The sequence below is a fragment of the Acinonyx jubatus genome, chromosome D1 (genome assembly GCF_027475565.1).
Source record: "Acinonyx jubatus isolate Ajub_Pintada_27869175 chromosome D1, VMU_Ajub_asm_v1.0, whole genome shotgun sequence".
Classification (NCBI taxonomy): Eukaryota; Metazoa; Chordata; class Mammalia; order Carnivora; family Felidae; genus Acinonyx; species Acinonyx jubatus.
The window spans coordinates 9294214-9318839 of NC_069390.1; the positions used below are offsets into that span (position 1 = coordinate 9294214).

At 44.6% G+C, this 24626-nt stretch overlaps 1 protein-coding gene across 1 annotated transcript; it reads right to left on the reverse strand.

The window, feature by feature from the left end:
* Window positions 1–2383: 2383 nt before the first annotated feature.
* Window positions 2384–23947, reverse strand: ASRGL1 (asparaginase and isoaspartyl peptidase 1). The gene is made up of 7 exons (XM_027045867.2): window positions 23789–23947; window positions 22468–22668; window positions 13022–13164; window positions 12026–12183; window positions 4081–4199; window positions 3329–3439; window positions 2384–2686 (listed from the first exon to the last, which is right to left on the reverse strand). The coding sequence occupies exons 2-7, from the start codon at window positions 22655–22657 to the stop codon at window positions 2481–2483; spliced, it is 927 nt and encodes a 308-aa protein (XP_026901668.2). The 5' UTR covers window positions 22658–22668; window positions 23789–23947; the 3' UTR covers window positions 2384–2480.
* Window positions 23948–24626: the final 679 nt, after the last annotated feature.

The window sequence follows — 24626 nt, forward strand, 5'->3', positions numbered from 1 at the left end:
ATGTGTCCCTCCAAAACAGCATACCTGTATCCCTTGGATAAATGCCTAGTAGTGCAATTGCTGGGCTGTAGGGTAGTTCTACTTTTAGTTTTTTGAGGAACCTCCATACTGTTTTCCAGAGTGACTGCACCAGCTTACATTCCCACGCAGGTGACTTGCCATTGACCCAGGGCTGTACAAGGGGGCTGATGAACGCTTACCTAACTGGACTGCCCGGCTAAAGAGGTCAAACCCAGGAGGTTCCCAAGCCGAGCCTTCAAAGCCTCCAGCAGTGTTTGAACGAGGGTCGCTCCCCTTTTGAAAGGCTGGACTGATGAGCACAGACTGAGGTCGTTCAGCTGGCCTTGCTCCCTACCCCTTCCTCCTCCCTTCTCTCTCACTTCTTCATCCTCTCCTTTTCCAATCCCTAATGTAGTTCTGCTTTGTCTCCTTTGTGGGCTGAATTGTGTCCCCTCAAAACCTTTAAGTGGAAGCCCTAACACCCAGTACTTGAGCATGTGACTGCATGTGGAGGCAGGGCCTCTGAAGAGGTGGCTGAGTTAAGATGAGGCTGTCAGGCCCTCACCCCATCTGACTTGGGTGTCCCCATCAGAAGAGGAAAGTTGGCCACAGATGCGCATGGAGAAAAGACCACGTGAGGACACAGTGAGAAGGCGGCCATCTGCAAGCCAAAGAGAGGTCTCAGGAGAAACTGAGCCTGCCGACACCTTGATCTTGGACTTCGAGAACTGTGAGAAATAACTTTGCTGTGTAAGCTCCTGTGCTGTTCGGCTGTTGGCCGGAGCAAACTAATCCGCCTCCCTCAAAAAATCCTCATTGCCACAGCATCATTTTGGTTTTTTAATGTTTATTCATTTTTGAGAGAGAGAGAGAGACTGAGCAGGGGGTGGGGCAGAGAGAGGGAGACACAAAATCTGAAACAGACTCCAGGCTCTGAACTGTCAGCAGAGCCTGACATGGGGCTCGAACTCACGAACTGTGAGATCATGACTTGAGCCGAAGTCGGTCGCTCAACCGACTGAGCCACCCAGGCGCCCCTAGAATGCTCCATCTTGTAGATGAAAACTTTCCTAGCAGTTAACTTGTCCAGGGTCCCCTGGGCAGTGGGGGCCAGTCAGGATGCAACTCAGTGCTGCCTCCACGCACCACCTCCGCCTCCGAGGCCCAGAGCGGCCGCCTGTCCTTGAAGGTCACGGCCGGGAGCTGGAAGCTGGCGGCTGTCTGGCAAACCGTGAGAATGCTGATCATTAGCCCTGCTGATCCCCGTGAGCGGCGGTCGGGTCTCTCCCTTACCTGTTCAGAAAAGGCTCCTTTCCTCTGAACACCCTCCAACATGCCCAATATGGACATTCTGGTCTTTGTCAACAGTGACTCCTAACCACACTGTTATTCTTTCAAAATAGATTTTATTAGTGGCACATGGAATTTTAAGTTAAGCAGTTTCTTTCCAGAGAGAAGACCTGACAAGACTAAAAAATTGTCACAGCAGAAATACCATTTCCAGTGTAAAGAGAGATTAACAGAAGTAGCCTCCACTGAGGAAATAACTGTTTTCCCTGTGCCGACCACGTTGTGCACACGCCCACCAGACAGCGCGAGGATGCAGGAGGCCCCCGTGCAGCCCTGTGGGCTGGGCGCCCCCGTCATGGCCGAGGCGGGGAGGTCCGGGGCCCCGTTACCCAGCACGAGGACCCGGAGGGCCTCCAGCAGGCGGAGGCTGGTGGCAAATGCCAGGTGGGCGGACTCCCGTGGGAGTCCCGGAGGGCCCTCAGGCTGGCAGGAGCTCCGCAGAACCCCCCCCCCCCCCCCCCCAGAGACCCCTCACCTCCAGGGGGCACTTTTGAAGTGTCTGCAAACAGGTCTACATTAGTAAGTCGGAGGAGACCCGAACTTTCTTAGAAAACTCAGTTTATCCTCTTCCAGGTTCTTTCCCCTGACATTCTTCTGACTCAAAGTGAATTCCACAGCATTCTGCGGTTCTCTGAGACTTGGCCCATGAGCTCTGCTGCTTCTGTGTACTTTCAGATATGCCGCTGGATCCTTTCCTTCCCACCTCGCCCTTCACTGGGTCCCGTGGAGAGCCTGCAACCGTGGGAACCCCGGGAGCGTCTGTGTGGGGCCCCCCCCCGCCCCAATGGGGGTCTCCCACTACCAGACAGCGTTCCCTGCGCGCAGGCGGCTGCTGTCACATCAGATGATGTCATTTCTTTCTAACCTAAGACGCTGGGGCTGATTCAGGAGAAAGACTCAGGACTTGGTCATGTGTACTAGTCTTACTTTGACCTTAATAGGGGGATTTCTCTGAGCACTTTCGGATCTGCCCCTCAACCAAACGCTCAGATACTCATTGATCAAGGCGACAAAACAGTGACAGACTGCAGAATTTTCCATTTCTAGATCTAATTAATTAAGCTAAATCTCCACACCAGGAAGCTGGACTTTCCCTTCAGGATAGCACCTAGAATACAATCTTCACAGTCCTAGGGCAGGTCAGTGACATTGGTCTCATCAAGGTCAATTCCGGAGTGCAGCTGGCAGTCCTTGGCGGCCGCCCAGGGCATGGAGGCAGAGGTCCACTTCACTGCCCAGTCTCCTGCTTTGCTGACCAAGATGACGCCGCCTAAACCCTTCAGCTTTGACTTCATATAACCCAACGACATGTCGGCAGCCTCTTCCAGTGTCTTTCCTGAAAACAAGGAGAGGCTGTGAAACAACCTTTCAATAAAAAGAAATCTGATGGGAAAATCATTTGTAGTATGAAAAACCAAAGTGAGTTAACAAAGATTCGGGCAAATGATTTCTTTTTTCTTTTTTTTAAATGCTTATTTATCACGAGAGTGAGTGAGCGAGTGTGGGAGCACATGTGCCTGTGCAAGTGGGAGAGGGGCGGAGACAGAGGGAGAGAGAGAATCCCAAGCAGGCTCCATGCTGTCAGCTCATGACCTGAGCCAAAATCAAGAGTTGGATGCTCAACCGACTGAGCCACCCAGGTGCCCCCGAACGATTTCTATGTGAATGCTTCTTAGAAGGGTCCTCACCGTAAAAGACCCTCTGTGCACTGAGGCAGAGCCTGACATCAGCCTAAGCAGACCTGCTTTTCTCCCACACTCAGGCTCAAAGTCTCTCCACTGCCCGAGATGCCCAATGCAGACAATATTCTAAATGCACTTCTTTCCAAATCCTAACAGAAGGTGGGAAGAAGTCAAAGTAGGTAACAGCCTGAAAGGAACATCTAAAGCAAATTAAAAGGGTTTCATCTACTTTCCCTCCTATTTATGAAGACCTTCCGTTCACTCGTCTTCAGACAGTATGCATTTGTTCTGTGTACCTTGTTCTACGTGGAAGAGAGTGAGTCTGGCCAGATTCACCTTCAGGATGCTCTCCCCGTGCCCCGTTGTTGAAATGGCACCAATGTCATTGTCAGCATAACCTCCAGATCCTGCCCCAAAAAAGTAACAAACTGAGCAGCAACAGTGCAGAAAGTCAAACACAGATCAAGTCTAAGGCTACATAAATACTAAATCCCAAAGAGTGCCAAAGTGTGGACAAACATCAGTAGCTGTGATGCTTTAGTGTGAACAAAGCGCCAGGTGATGACCCTGAAACCAGGGGGATGAAGGGAGCCCTGGGAGGGAGGGCAGGCCTGACCCTTCATGGAACAGCTCCCCGAGGGCACGCGGGTAGTCTGCACAGGGCGAGGCATATACAGCCACGCCTACCCCCGCCCCTCACCCCGCTTCCAGAATGAGGCCATGTGCTTCGGTGTCCACGCAAACACTTCCACTCGTAACGTCGCTGTAGCAGCAGCGTGTGGCTTTCATGCCACTCAGATCCAGTAACTGCCCACTGAAATTCTCAGCTTTTTCTGTTTGTTAATTTGAGCCCAGGCCTGGGAAGAAGGTTCGTGTATGTAACCCTCTGGGACGAAGTCTGCAAATCCCGAAAACGGGGCTGGAGGGAAGAGGCCCTCGGGGGCTCATGGGGGACAACTGGAGCCTCCCCCGTCTCCCTCTCCAAGTCCTCCCCAAAGCCAGGTGGGTGACTGTGGATGGGAAGGGGCAGAGCCATCGGGGGGCCCACCTATGCATGGTGTGTCCCCAACCCGGCCGACCATTTTATTCACGATGCCCCCCGTCGAGGTCGCGTAGGCCACGTTTCCGTTGCGGTCCAAGGCCACGGCGCCCACGGTTCCTAGGTTTCTGCCAAAAATAGAGAGAGAAGTGACAGGCTGAGACGAGAAACACTCCCACAGGTAACAACGTAACTTAACAGCACTTACATTCCCACATTAGAGGTTAATGGCAAATGGGCCACACTTTGATCCCAGTATTTCTGACTCACGGAAATGGCAAAGCAAGCCCGTTTGCCTTTTATTCTGCAGGTCGGGTAGATTACTAGACACTCTTCTAGACCTCGGCTTCAAGAGCACATCTGATCCCAGCACCTCTGACCTCTAGCTGTGACTTACTTGCTAAGTTTTCTTCTCTGGGTCTCATTTTCCCCACCTATAAAATGGGGACAAAGCAACTGGGTGCTGGGGCACCAGGGTGGCTCAGTCGATTGAGCGTCTGACTCTTGATTTTGGCTCAGGTCATCATCCCAGGGTCATGGGATCGAGCCCCTCATCTGGCTCTGTGCTGAGCATGGAGCCTGCTTGGGATTCTCTCTCTCTCCCCCTCTGCCCTTCTCCCCTGCTCATGCGCATGCTCCCTCAAAACAAAAGGCGCATCTCAAACTTCAGTGTGCATAAAAACCCCCTGGATCCCCGGGCCCACCCCAGAGATCCCGAGTTGGTGGGTACAGGGCGGGACTGAAGACCCTGCATTTCTCACAACCTCCCAGGTGAGGCTGATGCTGCCTGTCAGACCCCACTTTGCCTCTTTCATGGCACTTGCTGCAAAGACGAGATAGGTTATTGTTTTCTCTAATGTTTTATTATACATTTTCAAGTAAAAAAGTGAGAAGTATATAATACAGTACAATCACAGCTCTATACCTGCCACCCAGGTTCTATGACGAACTGTACTTGAGGCACAAAGTGCCGGGCACAGCAGGGAGCTGAATCGACCACGTCCCTTCTCCTGTGCAGCTTGCGTTTGGGGGGCAGAGGGCAGCAGAGCAATACAAATTTGCTCTATGGAACGACAGTAAAAACCACCACGAGTCCAGAAGCATGGAGACACCTCGACACAGGGCCTCTCTGAAGGAGGTGAGGCCAAGCTGTGCCGATCGCTGGGGAGAACGCTCCTGAAGCAGGAACATGATTGCTAAACTCATGGAATCTGGAGGGCACTGTGGCTGGAGAGAATAAAGTGAGGGAGAGTGAGGAGGGACGGCCAGCAGCCAGACCATGAAGGCTCTGATGGGCGGGGTGACCGTGCACCCCGGTTACCTACGACAGTCCTGATTTATGCCTTTTGTCCCTGCTTGTTTCACCTTCGCTCTCAAAATCAAGTTCCAATTTGGGGCGCCTGGGTGGCGCAGTCGGTGAAGCGTCCGACTTCAGCCAGGTCACGATCTCGCGGTCCGTGAGTTCGAGCCCCGCGTCAGGCTCTGGGCTGATGGCTCGGAGCCTGGAGCCTGTTTCCGATTCTGTGTCTCCCTCTCTCTCTGCCCCTCCCCCGTTCATGCTCTGTCTCTGTCCCAAAAAAAAAATTAAAAAAATAAATAAACGTTGAAAAAAAAAATCAAGTTCCAATTTGAATACTAAATCACATGGTTCTCCTAGGTAAAGGCCATCGTCAGGGCTTTCACTCAGAGGCGGGGAGACACTGGAGCACTTGAGCCAAGGCTCATCTTGTCACAAGAGGAGTTAAGCTTTAAAAATACTATTCTTACCACGACGCACATCCACCAGGGTGGCTAAAATGAGGAAGACTTGGTACCAGGTGTGGCCAGGACGTGCAGGGCTGGGATGCCCCGTCATTCCTGCTGGAAACGTGAACTGGTGCCCACACCCCTTTGGAAAACCATCTGGTGGAATCCACTGAAGCTGACTTAGCAACAACGCTCCAGCGTTTCTACAGTCATCCGGCAGAAATGTGGTGTTCACCAAAAGAGGACACCCAGATGTTCGCAGCAGGACTGTTCGTAGTAATGGAAAACAGAAAACGACACAAATGTCCAGCAGAGGTGGAGTAAATGAGTGGAGACACAGCCATGAAACAGAATGATGCCGGCGGGGGGTGGGGGGGGGGCGGTAAGGTGCCGCTGCAAACAATACATGGATGAATCTGAGAAACCGGACGATGAAGAAAAGGAATGGCGATACGCTGTTTCCTGATCTGGGGGCCGATTGCATGGGTGTGTCCACCCTGTGAAAACTCACTAGGGGTACATAAGATTTATGCACGTCTGGGGTGCCTGGTGGCTCAGTCGGTGAAGTGTCCGACTTTGGCTCAGGTCATGATCTCATAGTTCGTGGGTGTGAGCCCCGCGTCGGGCTCTCTGCTGTCAGCTCAGAGCCTGGAGCTTGCTTTGGATTCTGTGTCTCCCTCTCTCTCTGCCCCTCCCTGGCTCGTGCACTCTCTCTCTCAAAAAGAAAAAAAAAATTAAAAAATTACATGAGTTATTAAAAAAGATTTATGCACCTCTGTATGTATGCCACATTTGTACACAAAGTCTCTCTTAACACGATTATTCTAGCAAATGTATGTTGGCAGAGGGAGATGAGACTGGAGCTAGAGACTGGTCAGGGGGTTTGAAGAGTCGGTGGCCTGTGTGAGGGTGGTGCTGTGGTGTGGAGAAGCAGGCTGGGCTGGAAACATTTTTTTAACAGAGAAGACAGCCTTAACACTGAGGAGGAGGGACGCAACGGCAAGGAAGAAAAAATGATCACAGGACACAGGCACATTCACAGAAACGAATGAACCACAGACAAATGCCAAATGCTCAAACTTGTTACTAGTCCAGGAACAGCAAATTAAAACAACAAGTTTAGGGCGCCTGGGTGGCTCAGTCGGTTGAGCATCCGACTTTGGCTCAGGTCATGATCTCACAGTTGGTGGGTTCGAGCCCCGCGTGGGGCTCTGTGCTGACAGCTCAGAGGCTGGAGCCTGCTTCAGATTCTGTGTCTCCTTCTCTCTCTCTCACCTTCCCCTGCTCGTGCTCGGTCACTCACTCTCTCAAAAATGGATGAATAAACATTAAAAATACCTTACTAAATAAAAAAAAATTAAAGTGACAAGGTTACCCTTCTCATGTCAGAGGAACAGAGGCAGTCCCGGTCTCACCTGGTGGCAGACCCACGTTGAGGCAAGATTACAAATACAAATGGAGGCCCATAACCCATGTTTACTTCTGGGAAGTTGTAAATACGTTCTATTCTCTTAGAGCGATGCATAGGCTTTTAAAAATATTGTAAAGCTATGGCTCTTGTGTGGCTGAAAGTTGGCCAACTACCAGCGGTGACTTAATTTCATTATGATCGTGCCCATCTGGGTTCTCTGTTGATGGCTGGATGATGGGAAAAAGAGATGTGTGTGCGCGCGTGCACGGACGGACACACACACACACACACACACACACACACACACACACACACACAATGCCCCGGTAAGTGATTGCGTGTCTACTCCACAAGACTGGCTCTCCTGCTTTGCTTTCAGTTTGGGAAGCCGTTGCTCTTGTAGCTGTATGTCCGTACAACATTCTGTTCTGTTGACCGACTGCCAGATAAGACAGATCTTTTTGAGTCAGTGTAGTTCTTAGCAGGTTTTTAGTTAACTTTAATTTGGCGAAGCTTCACTCTGCTGAGGCAGTAGCAGCTGGAATGACCGACAAAATTCCTCAAGCAATCCTTGGATTTGGAAGCGCCTCCCGATTTGAACACTGGCACGCTCACATGCTCGAGGGCAGCATGTGGTAAAATGCTGTAACAGAAGATTCTACTAAATATTTTAATCTGATCAAATAAATCACAATCGCTTGCTGTAGTCGTTCCTGTCACCTTAAACAGGAATCTAGATCCACGCAGAGTATCTTCGTTCGGCGTATTACACAAAATCTTAAAGCACAAGTGTGTTCTTTGACTGTATGCAAATCTCTCTTCAAATGATACTCTGATACGTAATAAACAAAAAAACAGCCTCTATGGGAGCTGGTCTAGGGGTTATTTGTACACGAATCTTCTCCTTCAAGTCACACAAGTATTTTTGCTTCCTTCTTTCGGTTTCCTTTTATTGGAATGTCATTTTTCTCGCTTACTTTACATCCAGTTTGATTTTGTTTCCCTAAACTTCACGTTTTCAATCCTTTCAGACGTAAAATAGCCAAAAAGATTTTTAAAGGTTTTATTAAGCTTATCAATAGAAATGAACAGTTCCTACTAAGTGACTATAGAGAGCATAAATTCAAAATTAATTTCACTGTCAAAGTCCATAATTTTCTCCTTGAGGATCTTGTGTGGTTTCACTGAACTCTTTTTATCAATGTGATTCTCGGATCGGACCCTCTCCTGTCCCACAACATTGATGCTGTCGGCACAGCAAGGGCACACCTTCTAGAAAGAGATTTAAACTGTGAGCCTACCTGTCACATGGAATACTTCTGGATTCTTGGCCAAACTTCACGGTATCTTTCATTTACCAACCATGTTAACTCCATTATCACAGGTTTGCTTTTGACAGTCTTTAAAAAAAATTTTTTTTTTAATGTTTATTTGTTCTTGAGAGAGAGAGAGAGAGAGACAGAATGTGAGCAGGGGAGGGGCAGAGAGAGAGGGAGACACAGAATCCGAAGCAGGCTCCAGGCTCTGAGCCGTCAGCACAGAGCCCGACGTGGGGCTCGAACTCACGAACAGTAAGATCATGACCTGAGCAAAAGTCCGATGCTTAACTGACAGAGCCACCCTGGTGCCCCTTGAAAGTCTTTTAAATTCACGACCAAGATGGAAAGTTTTCCACTTCTCTTAATCCAAAACACCTACTTCAAAAAGCAGGTATAAAGCCAATAAAACGTCCACTGACTTTGACTTGTTTTTCTTCGCTGGCTAGCATAGTGATACATGTAATAAATGTTAGCTGCTCAAGAGGTCTTCTGACCATGGTACATTCTAGCTGAACAGAGTATTTTGTTAAAAAAAATTTATGTATTTGATTTCATCTCTTATTACCCATTAAATTAATCTGTCTGAGCTCAGAGCCTGGAGCCTGCTTTGGATTCTGCATCCTTCTCTCACTCTGCCCCTCCCTCGCTCATGCTCTGTCTCTCTCTCAAGAATACAAAAACAAAAAAACTAAAAAAAAAAAACATAAAAAAAAAATCTGTCTGAATTCTCTATCCTAGACAGTGACCATATTAGTTTCGCTATTTTTTTGTCTTAATTACATGTTCGGTGTTTTATCAACTTTTGAAATAATTTTTACCAAGCCCAGAAATTTTCTACTGGGTTCTGTCAACACTGTGCTGACGGAGTGCCATGCAAAGCATCATCCGCCCTCGCTAAATATTGGACACGCGGTATTACTCTTCCAAGAACGTCACATCCATGTTCCATGTCGTCTTTTCCTTTTTCCGCTCTCATCTATTGCCTGTTTCCTCCGATCCTAGTAATTGCGTCCTTTCGGTGTGTGAATCTTCATGATGAGCAATGACATCATCTTCCTTTAGTCCAGAATGTGACACTGCTGGGATTTCATCTGAACTACTCAGATTGAGGATGTAGCAAGAATACTATGCTCGTTAATTTTCACTGTCTTGATGGGTAATTAAATCTTCATTGAACCAAGAAGCTGGAATGTCCTGCTTATGAACTTTCAGTGGATTGTCCTGGAAGGAGGCCGCTTACTTTACTGTTTTGTTTTTTAAAATGCACACGGAGTATGTCCTGGAAGATTGTTTTCCTTTTTTTTCCTTTCAGCTTTTTGTTTTCCTTTGTGAGTTCCACTTTTGTATTCTTTTTCGTATCAAAATCTTGACTTAACACGCATTTTCAATTGTCTAGGGATTAAAAAAGATGTGATTGTCTTGAAAGTGTACAAAATTAGGATGTATTTTCATCAAACATGAAGAGCAAATAAAACTGAATCAATATAAATGAATTGCAGATACACTTTCAAGTGTATCTTGAAATATGCCAAATTATCTATTTATAGTAAATATCAATATTAAAGTCAGACATGAATTACCCTTAGCAAATACAAGATTTTGAAACAAAACTACTTAAATGTTGAAAATGTTAACATATTACAAAAATAAAACCATTCCGAATTCTAACATTCAGCGTCCATTCAGCTGCCAACATAAAGAGCTGGTTCCTCACACAGGTTCTGTCCAGACCCTCACTGTCCAATGCGGCAGGTGCGAGCTACCTGTGCCCCTGGCCTCTGGAAGCGTGGGCAGCCCCCAGGGAGATGGGCCACAGGCGTAACATACGGGGCAGGTTTTGAAGATTTAGTATGAAAGAAGAATGTAAAATATCTCAAATAGTTTCTTATATTGATTACATGCTGATATGGTTCTTTGGATATACTGGGTTAAACAATATTAAGTTCACCTGTTTCTTTTTAGGATTTTTAATGTGGCTACAAATGTAGCCCTTGTCTTTCTACTGGACCGTGCTGGTCTAGGCCTACATACCCGCGAATTTAAGAGTCACGGCAATCAGTCCTCATATGCGAGTCTCACAGACATTGTACTAATTCATGAATCATGAATCCCGCCAGAACCACAGCATAAAACATGTAAGGAGGCAGGAAACTGAATATCTGGCACTATTGGGAAACAATACTTTGTTGCTTAAGAATTTGTTTGACAAGTTATTAATTTGTCTTTTTCTCTTACCTAAGTCCTTCTGCTGCTCCTTTCTTCCCCCACTCCGAAGCAGTGTCCATTTCTGATATCAGCAGTGGCACAGTCCACAAATCTTTAGATTTAGGTGCTCTTTGGTTCCAAGACACAGAGCAAGATGCAGAGAAGCATTTCCCTGGGGGCTGAATGGTGTTAATCACAAGAGTGGATGATGAGGGTTATGGGTCATGCAGGCCACTGCTGAGTGACAGAGGCGCCCCAGGTGACTGTAATAAGCCAACTGTTTTGTGTATTTGTGACATGGGGGTCCTCTGAAGTGTAGATCCCGGGGCAGGGTCTCTCTTGCTTATATCTAGGGGCGATGATGGCTGGTGGAGAGGTGTGCTATTGAAGAATTTTTGGAAAGCAATGTGGCAACATGTATTAAAACACCCACGAACCATCAATAAAGCAACCCCATTCCTGTGACTCCAGCTTACAGGTACGTACAACCACACACTTGGTTATCAACAGCTACCAATATATGGCCATTTGTGCAAAATAGATTCTTAAGCTGGGGACACATCAGGATTACCTGGACACTTTTTCCTAACACACCTGCCTGGCCTCTTCACTTCTGACCTCTTAGGTTAGATTCTTTGCAGAGGTGGGCCAGACGTGCGTACTGTGAAAAAGCTCCCTAGGCGATATTAAAGTATACCGCTGGTTAAAAATGATAAATCTTAAAGAGTATGCAGGGTTAATAGATTATATCCCATTACAAACTGCCAGGCCATATTCAAATTTTACTTTTCAAATGTTGCTTTCAATAAGGGGACTTTTATTTGGGATTTTGAAATCTAATATAGAAAACCGTAATTCAGAGCATATGACTAATTGAAACTTTTAAGAGCTGTCCTGATTTCTCTGTACTAGGACAGAGTGTTTAAGAACTTCAGAGGATAGATCATAGAGAGCCTGCCTGGTCTGCTTTCAATAACAGACTGATCAAGAAGCATCCAGTAGTTAACACATTAACACAAGGCACTCTTCCATTCAGTCATCTTGGAGAAGGAAGTCTCGGCCTAATTTGAGTGGTTATTCACAGAAGTAATAAATGAGGTCAAGTTTAAGAGTCAGAAGAGCAGTGTTTCCATTCTGTACTATGAATTATTTTGTACAAACACTGAAACTACCAAGTGATTCTTGACTTATTTAAGAACTGTAGATAATCGGAGATTAGTCAAACTTCCACAGTCGAGTAACTCCTCAGACTGTGAGCCGCAGATACACTTACTTTTCACAGTCTGGCTTTGGAGCACCTTTCTCATGCTTCTCTTTCTCTAGGCGTTTTATGTTTCTCTCTGTCACCAGCTGCTCTTTAGGAACTGTGGGAATCCCCATGGCTGTCGCAAATTTTGCTGCACCTTGGTCAGTCAGAAAGCAATGAGTTGTCTTCAGCCAGAAAGAAATGGGAAATGGTTAGATTTCTGAAACAGTTAAAATCTTCTTAACTGCTTCAATTGTATGGCTATAATTAGTTCTCTCTGGGTATAAAACCTCAAAAGTGCAAATTCCACTGGCTTGCTTCTCCAAATGCTGAGCAGCCTGGCGCTCTCGAGATTTTGTATTTTCAAAAAAACCCCCAAATGATGGAATATTACTAGGATCTTAAGTTTAGAGAACAGAATTCATTTTTATTTAAAACACACGCTATTTGTTTTTGAATTTTTTAAAAAAATGTTTATTTATTTTTGAGACAATGTGAGAGACAGAGTGCAAGCAATGGAAGGGCAGACAGAGGGAGACACAGAATCTGAAGCAGGCTCCAGGCTCTGAGCTGTAAGCACAGAGCCCGACGCGGGGCTTGAACTCACGGACTGTAAGATCATGACCTGAGCCAAAGTCGGACGCTTAACTGACTGAGCCACCCAGGCGCCCCAATTTAACACATGCTATTAAACAAGGTCTGTTCCGTTTGTATGTGTTAAGTCATATACATTGAGAGAAAACTGAAGAAAATACAGGAAGACAACATGAAAACAGTAATTACTGTCAAGGGATTACTAGTCAAACTACACTGTCAACAGAGTTGGAGTCTTGGCTTATTTGACAAATTTAAATAGATTGCTTCTGTTCTTTTATATGACTTTAGGAGAACAGTGCTTGCAAGCATTTCCCTAGAGCAGGAAATTTTAGTCACTGAAGTACTAAAGTACTTAAAAAGTCCTATTTAGTCACTGAAGTATGGCGGTAGCAATTTCTTGCAAAAAAGGATGCTTTAGTCACATACCTTTTCCATAACAAGCCGTGCAAGTTTAATGGGATTTGCTATGCCCTGGACTGCAGAGACAGCTCCTGCAGACAGGTCTTTTCCATTCATGATACTAGCATCCATTTCCACATCACCATTTACATTCAAGACAGATCCACAACCTAAAACCAAAGAGAAGTTGAAAAGCAATAATCAAGAACTTAGAAATGACTCCCAGGTTTCTTCTACGCTGCTGACTTTGTTTATTTTTTATTTTTTAAAATGTTTTATTTTTGAGAGAGAGAGAGCACAAACGGGGAAGGGGCAGAGGGAGAAGGGGACAGAGGATCCAAAGTGGGCTCTGGGCTGACAGCAACAAGCCTGACACGTGGCTTGAACTTATGAACCATGAGATCATGACCTGAGCCAAAGTCGGATGCTCAACCGACTGAGCCACCCAGGCGTCCCTAAGCTGCCAACTTCAATTCATCTTCTACTTGCTGCCAGAGAAGCATGTTTGAAAACACAAATCTGGCTTGGTGCCCCATTACCTACAAAATAAAAAGGATGAAACCCTGATCTGGTCTCTGATCTCCTTTGCTGGTTTTATCTCCCCTCCTTGGCTACATTTTACTGAAACACTAGGTTTCCCTGAAAGTATCGGAAGTTCTCACTACTCTGGGCTCTTGTGCATGCTCTTCTCCTTACCACCAGCATGCTTTCTCCAACTTTTTTTTGCCTAGATAATGCCTATGAGTCTAGCTATGCTTAACCTCTTGTGCCTGTTTCCTCATCTGTAAAATGGGATAAGAACAAAGCTCAAGAATATTTAAAGGATTATAAAACTATCTAGTACCTAAAAGGTAAAATTTACAATGTCTGGTATCCAATAAGAAATTTCCAGGCACACAGGGAAATAAGAAAATATGACCCATAACAGGGAGGAAAAAGAACCCACTTAATAGTAATGGATCATAAATGACATAAATGACAGAATTAGTAGACAAAGATGTTAATAAAACAGTTGTTATAACTATATTCTATATGTACCAGGACATGGAGGAAAACATAAAAAGGACCCAAACAGAACTTCTAGAGATGAAAAAAAAAGCCTCAAGTGGAAAATACACTGGATGGGATTAAAACAAAGTAAGACACAACAGCAGAAAATAGTAATGACTATGAAGAGACAGCAATAGAAACTATCCAAAATGAAAAAGAAGAAAGGATAAAAACCCACCAAACAGAGGATCACTGAGCTTGGGGACAATTTCAAGCAACCCACTCTATGTATATAATTGGAGTCTTTAAAAGGAGAGGGGAGACAGAGGGACAACAAAATATTTAAGAAAAGAAATATATACAAAAATATCAAATTTGATTAATACTGTAAATTCACAGATCTGAGAAGCTCAATAAACTCCAAGCAAAAGAAACATGAAGAAAACTACATGCAGGCACATTATGATCAAACATCTTGGTCTAATCAGATAGAAAATCTTTAAAAAATTTTTTTTTTCATATTTACTTATTTTTGAGAAAGAGAGAGAGAGAAACAGAGCATGAGCAGGGGAGGGGCAGAGAGAGAGAGGGAGACACAGAATCTGAAGCAGGCTCCAGGCTCTGAGCTGTCAGCACAGAGCCTGACATGGGGCTTGAACTCACAAACGGCAAGACCATGACCTGAGCCAAGGTTGGACACTTAACCAACTGAGCCACCCAAGAGCCCGGAGATAGAAAATCTTAGAAGTAGATAGAGCGAGACACGTTAGGAAGTGAGAAAAAGATGAGAATGAGAATACATTTCTTGTCAGAAATGATGCAAACCAGAAGACAGTGGAGCAACATCTTTAAAGTCCTGAAATTAAAAACAACAACCCCCCCCCCAAAAAAACCTGTCAAGTTGGAATTTAATACCTAGTGAAAGCATCTTTCAAAAACTGAAAACAAAGACTTTTTCAGATACACAACAGCTGAAAGAATTCACCCGTAGAAGACGTGCAATACAGGAAATGTTAAAGGAAGTCTTTCAGGAAAAAGGAAAAGGACAGTGGACAACAGTCATGATCCACACCAAGGAATGAAAAGCACTGGAAATGGCTAGTATGTGGATAAGCAGAAATACTTTTTCCCCTTTATTTTATTTTATTTTTTTCAACGTTTATTTATTTTTGGGACAGAGAGAGACAGAGCATGAACGGGGGAGGGGCAGAGAGAGAGGGAGACACAGAATCGGAAACAGGCTCCAGGCTCTGAGCCATCAGCCCAGAGCCCGACGCGGGGCTCGAACTCACGGACCGCGAGATTGTGACCTGGCTGAAGTCGGACGCTTCACCGACTGCGCCACCCAGGCGCCCCTCCCCTTTATTTTAACAATATCTTTAAAATATAACAATTTAACGGAGAAATAATAACAACGTATTAGGCAATTTATAACATACACAGAAGTAAAATACATGACAATAATGGCACAAAGGCTAGCAGAGGGAAAACAAGTATGCTGTTATAAGGTTCTTACATTATGCGTGAAGTATGATATTATTTGAAGGCAAACTGTGACAAATGAGAGATGTATAGTATAAACTCTAAAATACCCTTAAAAAATTGTCTAGCTACTAGGCCAACAAAAGAAGACAGAATCATAAACAATACTCAATTGTCCCAAAAGATGACAGAAGAGGAAAAAAAGGAACAATGAATGGATTGGACAAATAAAAAACAAATAACAAGATTGACAGATTTATACCTGATCGTATCAATAATCACATTAAATGTAAATGGTGTAAACACCCTGATAAAAAGAAGAATGGTCAAATTGCATAAAAAGGTAAGATACAACTATGTCCTCCTGAAAAAAATCCACTTTAAATATAAAGATACAAATAGGTTAAAAGTAAAAGAACAGAAAAAGCTATGCAATGCTCAAATGAATTAAATGAAAGTGTGAGCAGCTAGATTAGTATCAGGCAAAGTAGACTTTAGGACAAGGAATGTTAAATAATAATGACATTACATAGTGATGAAGGGATCAGTTCACACAGAAGACAGCAGTCTGTGTATCTAACAACAATTTCTAAGCATATGAAGCAAAACTGATGAAGTCAAAGGAGAAAAGAAATCGCGAAATCCACAATTACAATTAAAGACCTCCTCATTCCTCTCTCAAGAATCAACAGAAATAGAAAATCAAGGTGTAGAAGATTCAAATAACGTTATCAACCAACTTGACCTTACTGAAATTTATGTAACTTTCAATAAACAATAGCAGAGTACATATTCTTATAAATGCAAATGGAATATTTACCAAGACAGACCATATTCTGGGCCAAAAACCAAACCTTACAAAGTTCAAAAGAATGTAAATCACACAAAATATGTCCTTTGATTGTCACATAATTAAAATAAAAATGAGAAGGATATTTGGAAAATCCACAAATACACTGAAATTATCACACTTGTAAATAAACCATGCTTCAACGAGGAAGTCACAAGGGAAATTATAACATGTTTTGAACAGAATGAAAATGAAGAGACGTGAAAACTTGTAGGATGCAATCAAAGCAGGACTTACAGGAAAATTTAAAGCATTAAGTGCTTGTATTAGAAAAGACTGGTCTCAAGTTATGATCTAAAGAGAACAGTAAATTATTTCCAAAGTAAGCTGAAGAAAGGAAATAACAGAGATAAATCATTTAAATTCCGAAGAGAAAAAGAATGAGAGAAAAAACAATTCAAAATCTGCAAACCCTCCTAAAACCACAAGCTACTGTTCTTTGAAAAAGAAACAAAACAAAAGAAAAACTTGATAAACTCTAGCTAGACTGACCAAGAAGAAAAGACAAATTCAAATAATCAAGAATGAAAGAGAGGACCTCTCTACAAACCTTACAGACATTAAAAAATAAAGACATATTGCAAATAACTCTTAAGCCTATAAATTCAACATCTTATTCAAAATAGCAATATTCCTTGAAAAACATAAAAACTCAAAGAAGCAACATAACTTGAATAGTCCCACACCTAATGAAGAAATTGATTTCTTAGCAAAAAACTTTCCATTAAAGCAAAACAAAAAGCCAAAAGAAATTCCAGGCCCAGATGGCTTCACTAGCAAATTCTACCAAACTTTTACAAAGAAATAATACTGATTTTATACAAACTCTTCAAGCAAAACAGAAGAGGAGGGGTACTTTCCAATTCATCATTTGAAGCCAACATTACCCTCCTATCAAAGCCAGATGGATGTTAGAAGAAAATAAAACCACAGATCACTATCTTTCTTGAACATAGATGCAAAATCCTTAAGAAAACACTATCAAATCTAATCAAGCAATAAATAAAAAAGATAACACATAATGACAGAGGGGTGTTAACCCTAGGGATGCAAGCCTGGTTCAAAATTCGAAAACCAATCAATCGATATCCACCATATCAACAGACAAAAGAAAAACCATATGGTCATTTCAATAATGCAGAAAGAGGATGTGATAAGCTTCAACATTCATACCTGATAGAAAGTCTTGGGAAACTAAGAATAAGGAAACCTCCCCAACCTGATAAAGGGAATCCATAAAATCCTACAACCAACGTTCTGTTTAATGGTGAAAGACTTTCCCCTTAAAATTGGGACTAGCACAGGATGTTTGCTCTCACCACTCCTATTCAACCTAACATTGGATGGTCTAGCCAGAGGAATATGCAAGGAAAATAAATAAAAGTCATAAAGCCTGTAAAAGAAGAAACAAAACGGTCTCTATTTGCAGATGACATTTACTATAAAGCAATGGTAATCAAGAAAGTGTGGTATTGGTGAAGAACAAATAGATCAATGGGCCAGAACAGAGAGCCCAGAAACAGACCCACATACATATATGGTAAAATGATCTGTGACAAAGGAGATGTGACATCGTGATTTATAACAAACACAGGTTTTGGTCTTTGCCCATGGTTCCCGGCTCTCAGCTCCCAAAACCCTTGGAATTTCCTAGGGGTTGAGTGCAATGGGAGGATCTTTTATTACGACTTTTGGTCTTCCGTCCTCAGTTCCATAAATCACTTCAGTGTCACAAAGGTGAAATGGATATCTTGTCGCATGACAAGCTGCTTTCACCCATAACTCAGTTTATGTTAATGAGGTGACTTTTGGAAACCCTCTAAAGATGGGGGGGGGGCTGGCTGCCAAGGGAACCAACCATAGCTGGAGGGTTAGAACTTTCAGTCCAGTCCCCGATTTCCAGGGAGGGGAGAAAGACTAGAGGTTGAATCAGTCACCAGTGGCCAAGAACTTAATTAACCATGTCTATGTAATGGAGCTGGCATGAAAACCCAAAAGGATATGGTCTGAACAGTTTCTGGGTTAGAACCAGAATGCTTCCATGTGCCACTGTGCCAGGCCCCAAATTCCAAGGAGACAGAAGTTCCTTTGTTGGGCACCTGTCTCTGTACCCCTTCATCTTGCTTTTGATTTGTATCTTTTATAATAAATTGGTGATCTAATGAGTAAACTGGTTTCTTGAGTTCTGTGAGCCTCTCTGGCAACTGATTGAACCCAAGGAGGGGGTCATGGGAACCTCTGATTTATAGCCAGTAGGTCAGAAGCACAAGGAACAACCTGAATTTATAGGTGGCGTCTGAAGTGGAGCACAGTCTGGTGGGACTGAGCCCTTGACCTGTGGAATCTGATGCTATGTCTAGGTAGATAGTGTCAGAAATGAGCTGAATTGTAGGATACCCAGCTGGTGTAGGAAAAGTGCTTGGTGTAGGAAAACTCATACACACTGGAATTGGGTTCAGAGTCTTCGGACAAAGGCAATCCAATGCAGCAAAAAAGATAAGTCTTTGAACAATAGTGCTGGGCACTCATATGCAAAAAAGCCGAATCTAGACATAGACCTTACACCTTTCACGAAAACCACTCAAAATGGGTCACAGATCTAAATGTAAAATGCAGAACTATAAAACTCCTAGAAGATAACACAGGAGAAGGTTTAGATGACCTTGGGTTTGGCTTTCTAGATACCACACCAAAATCACCATCCATGAAAGAAAGAAATTAAGCTGGACTTCATTAAAACAAAAAATTTCTGCCGTATGAAGGACACTATCAAGAGAATGAGAAGACAAGCCATAGACTGGGAAAAAGTATTTGTAAAAGGCACATCTCATAAAGGCCTGTTATCCAAAATACACAAAGAACTCTTAAAACTCAATAATAAGAAAACAAACACCCTGATTAAAAAAATCAGACAAGGATCTTAACAGACACCTCACCAAAGAAAATCTACAGATGGCAAGTATGAAAAAAACTCAACTGTGTTTTCATATATTAGTAACACATACTGCTAACTGTAATCTTAAAAAGTAGCATTTACAGGGGCACCTGGGTGGTTCAGCCAGTTGAGCAGTTGAGCGGCCGACCGACTCTTGATTTTGGCTCAGGTCATGATCTCATAGTTCATGAGATCTGCATGGGCTCTGCACTGACAGCACTGACCCTGCCTGAGATTCTCTCTCACCCTCTACCCCTTTCCCCCACTAGAATGTTCTCTCTCTCTCTCTTAAAAAAAAAAAAAAAAAAAAAAAGTAGCATTTACAGTAACACCAAAATACATGGAAGAAGTATAAATCTAACAAAGCATTTGTAAGATATGCATGCTAAAAACTACATAACACTGATGAAAGAAATAAAAGATTTACTTTTTTTATTTTTATTTTTTAAATGTTTAATTTACTTTGAGAGACAGCATGAAAGTGTGGGGCAGGGGGGCAGAGAAAGAGGGAGAGAGAATCCCAAGGAGCGTTCTCACTCTCAGCATGGAGCCTGCCTCGGGGCTTGATCTCACGAAGTGTTAGATCATGACCTGACTTGAAATCAAGAGTCAGATGCTTAACTGATTGAACCACTCAGGCACCACGGAAATCAAAGATTTAAATAAATGGAAGTTTATACTGTGGTTTGGAAGTATTGGATTGAAAGGCTCAGTCTTGTTAAGATGTCAGTTTGTCCTAAACTGATCTATAGAGTCAACACAGTCCTACCGAAAATCCTAGCAAGATTTTTTTTTTTTTTTTTTGGTAAAAACTTGACAAGGTAATTCTCAAATTTGTGGGAAAGACAAAGGGACTAGAATAGTCAAAACAATCTCTCTCTCTCTCTCTCTCTCTCTCTCACACACACACACACACACACACACACACACACACGACTCTTACTACCTGATTTTAAGACTTAATATAAAACTATAGTAATCAAGACAGTGTCGTATTGGTGAAAGGCTACACATACAGACCAAGGGAATAGAATCCACCAATAGACCCATACATAGAAAGTCAACTGATTTTGACAAGGGAGGAAGGGCAATTCTATGGAGAAAGGTTGATTTTTCAACAACTGGTACTGGAACAATCATGCAGAAACAACCTTGACATATAACTCATACCTTATGCCAAAAAATTATTAAAAATGGATCTGAGGCCTAAATATAAAACCTAAAACTATAGAATTTCTAGAAGACACGTAAGAGAAAACATTTGTGACCCTGGGTTAGGCAGATATTTCTTAAGGTATGACACAAAAAGCACAATCCATTAAAAAATGGGACTCCTCCAGGGGCGCCTAGGTGGCTCAACTGGTTGAGTGTCCAACTTTGGCTCAAGTCACGATCTTGGAGTTTGTGGGTTCGAGTCCTGCATCGGGCTCTGCGCTGACAGCTCAGAGTCTGGAGTCTGCCTCGGATTCTGTGTCTCCCTCTCTCTCTGCCCCTCCCTTGCTCACACTCTCTCTCAAAAATAAACATTAAAAAAAAATTATTAAAAAAAATGGGATTCCTACAAAATAAGGAACTTCTGTTCTTTGAAAGACACTGCTAAGAGAAAGAAAAGACGAGCCACAGACTAGAAGAAAATATTTGCAAATCACGCATCTAATAAAATACCAGCATCTAGACTATATAAAGAACTCTTAAAACTCAATAATAATAAAAAACACAATAAAGAAATTGACAAAATACTTGAAAAGATGTTAAAATAAACATCATTTGCCAGAAATTACCACCAGAACGAGGTCCCACCACACCTCTATGACAATGGCTAAAATAAAAAATACTGACAATACCAAGTGCTTGTGGGGATGTGGAGTCATTAGAGCCTTCATACGCTGCTGGTGGGAATGGAAGTGGGAGTCACTCTGGAAAACAGTTTGGCAGTTTCAAATAGTTAAATATATACTTGCCACATGACCAACGTCAATATTAACCCAAGAGAAACAAAAACTTACATTCACACAAAAACCTGTATGTAATTGTTTATAGCGATTTGTAATGGCCCCAAATCGACCATGTCCTTCAGCCGGTGAATGACTGACACTGTGGTATATCCATACAATGGAATACTACTCAACAGTAAAAACAGATGGACTATTCGTACTTGTGTCAACGCGGATGGCCCTCCAACGCATTATGCTAAATGAAGAATCCAGACTCCAAAAGCTACATGTTGTCAGACTCAAAAGGCCACGTACTGCATGATTTTGTTCTCTTTTCCCTTAATGTGCTGCAGAGCAGACACCTGGGACAGTAGAAGCAAGTCACTTAGAATGGCAGGCTCTGGTACAGGGCAAAGAGATGAGAACTAGCCACTCCAATTCTGAATTCATACTTCCCAGTTCATGCAGATGACTGATCCTGGTAGTTTAGAGAGGGTGGGAGACCAGAAGACCTGTTCCAAATCAAAGTCCTTTGTGAATGAGTGGGTGTTCTGTCAGCCAGAGGGCCCTGCTGCTAACTGTATGTAATTTAACAAGCCTCCCTCTGAAACAGCAAGCCACTCCTCCTGCTGGCAAGGAGTAGCATCTAGTAAATTCTGGCTCAACCAACAGAGCCATAACGATGCACTTATGCCTCATTCTATGGTCAGGCAGACTTCAGAAATTTTGTGTAAGTGTTCAAGAGCGCAGAAGCAAGGGGATGAACAAGACTCAGGAAATATTTGATGACTAACTGGTTCAGATTTCCTGAAATTCTTTTCTCTGACAGATGTTGGGCAGGTGGGTATCATCCCCCAAAGTATTTTAATCCCTAGATTTCAGGTTCTCTATTTTACTTTTATGTATGTATGTATGTATGTATGTATGTATGTTTGTTTATTTTTGAGAGAGAGAGAGAGTCAGAGTATGAGCGGGAGAGAGGCACAGAGAGAGGCAGACACAGAATCTGAAGCAGGCTCCAGGCTCTGAGTTGTCAGCACAGAGCCTGATGCGGCACTGGAACCCACAAACCTGGAGACCACGACCTCAGTGAAGTTGGACGCTTAACTGACTGAGCCACCCAGGCAACCCTGAATTTAAAAAATTTTAAAGCAAGTTGGTCAACTTAAAATATGAAGTTATACTGAAAAGCTTCTTAGATTGACACTTTAGATTCGATGTATTTAGGGGGGAGAAGATTAACTTGATTTGGCATCATTTACTAACTGCAGTGCAAGTTTACCTGCGTTGAACTCAGGATCATCTTCCAGGACGGTCACAGCTCCTTCCACAGCGTCAACTGCGCTCCCTCCGTCCTTCAGGATTTTGTAACCCTCGGTAGCAGCTCTGATGATGCCCTGACGCACCCGCTCTTTCCTGTCCTTAGAGATATTACTGGCTCCGCCACCGTGTACCACGATGACGGGATTCATGTCGACAGATCCTAGGGATCAGGAAAATGAAAGTGTCATTTTGAACAGGCCCAAGAAAACTACCCTGGATGTAATCTCCTGGGGGAGATTCCACTGGAGACTATGTCCAGTTTCTACCCCTGGAAGGGAAGCAAGGTTTACAGCCTCAAGCAATTTCCTGGACCGAGAGAATGGGGGATGGGGGCGGGGGACAGAGACAACTTGCTTTGAACTTTACACAAAATGTCCAGAGTGCCCCATGGTCTCCCTCCCCCTTCCCCTCCAACCCGCACCTCCAACACCTTCAGGCTTTGGGCCAGGGCTTTGGGACCCCCTCCCACCGGCTGCCATCTGGCCTCAGGAGAACCCCAGCCCCTAACCTGTGCTGGGGGCCTAGCCTCCAGGGCCAGAGCTCCAGCCCTACCAATGGGCTCTTTCCGGTCTCGGTTTCCTCTGGGATGGTCCCTTTTCCAGGACTGTGAGTCCTGCATATCTGCAGATAGGCACCACACTGTGGGCCATGTAGGGATAGCCCGGGACACAGGTGGGGCCTCTGGGAAAGACACCGGGCTGTCAGGGTCCAACCAGTTTCAAAGCAAAGTTACTAGAGCAGCCAAATCTTGCTGGATATCAGAAGCCATCTTGGGACTGTTAGAGCTTAGGACTGGGAGACTGCTGGCAGCCATGATCGCCAGACAGGCCTCAAAGAAAAAGGGTCTGAGGGCAATCACAATTCCAATCTCCTCATCACTACTGCAGTGGGAGGAAACGCTGGTCTCAGGATAATTCCTGGTGGGGTAAGACAGGTCCTATCTAACAGGTCTGGAGGGCTGCGGACCTAGGGCAGGTGCGCTGGTGTGAACTGCGCATGCCCTTGCCAGCGAAACTGAGCATCCAGGCTCCCCGGGGTCGTCCCTGGTCCAGGCCGTGTAGGGACAAACTGGGCTACAGGCACGGCCTTCTAGGGGATACATCACGTTGCTGAAGCCCAGCCCTCCCAGCCCCCCCAAAAAGAGATGCGCCACATCTCACCGGAATCCCTTAGCCTTGACATTCCCGTGTAGTGCCAACTCGTCGGTCCCACCCGCCACGTCCCAGACCCCGGCACCGCGCAGTGGGCTTTCCCGGACTCCGGCAGGGCCGTCGACTTACCGAGGACACCGCGGGCGGCGGACGCAGGGGCTTCAGGCTGGGCCGAGCCGCCCGGCCGGCCTCCGAACCTGCGCGGCCCACCGCCTCCGCGAGCCCTTCCGGGAGACCGCCGGGTTCGCAACCGCTCCGTCACAACGGCCCTGCGCTTGCGCAGGAGGGCGGGGCCGGCGCGCCGCGCAATTACCGTAAAGCCCCGACTCGGGGCCGCCGCGCAAGCGCCTCGCAACTGTGCCCTCGTCTGGGCTCCCGGCAGGACCCCAGCAGGCTGGCTCCCGGCTCGGGTACCACGCTGGCCCTCCACCCACCTGAGCTTCCTGGTGGGCTTCGGGGAACCTCCTCTTCCTCCTTTGGGGCTGGAGGCGGGGTGTTGGTGGCAAAATGCGCGAAGCGAGGTGCCAAGGTTTTGCCACCGAAGATCGAAAAGCAGTGCTGCGCGCGCGGAGATCCTTCCTCTCGGCCCGAGGTGTTTCTCAGGCTTGGTATGTTTCAATTGAAATCTCTTCTTTTTCATCGTCTTTCTTTTTAACCTTTCGTAAAGAACAGAAAGAAAATAAACTGTAATTGGTCCGGTTCCGTGCCAGGGGCGCACTGAAGCGTCTGAAATCCCCAGCGAACTCCCTCGGAGCTTCCAGGAGCCCAGTGCTACATTCCTTGCTTAAACCACCTGTGCCCTTATCTTTTTGCGGTTGTTGACACATTTTCTCCAGCCTGCCCCAGAGAGTTCCTTTAAGGCTCTGACCAATCCCCCCACCACCCCCCCCATTCCTAATACCAGCATCCTTCCAATAGGAGTTTACATTTTTTAAACTTTATTTAAATTATTTAATTAACACGGTGC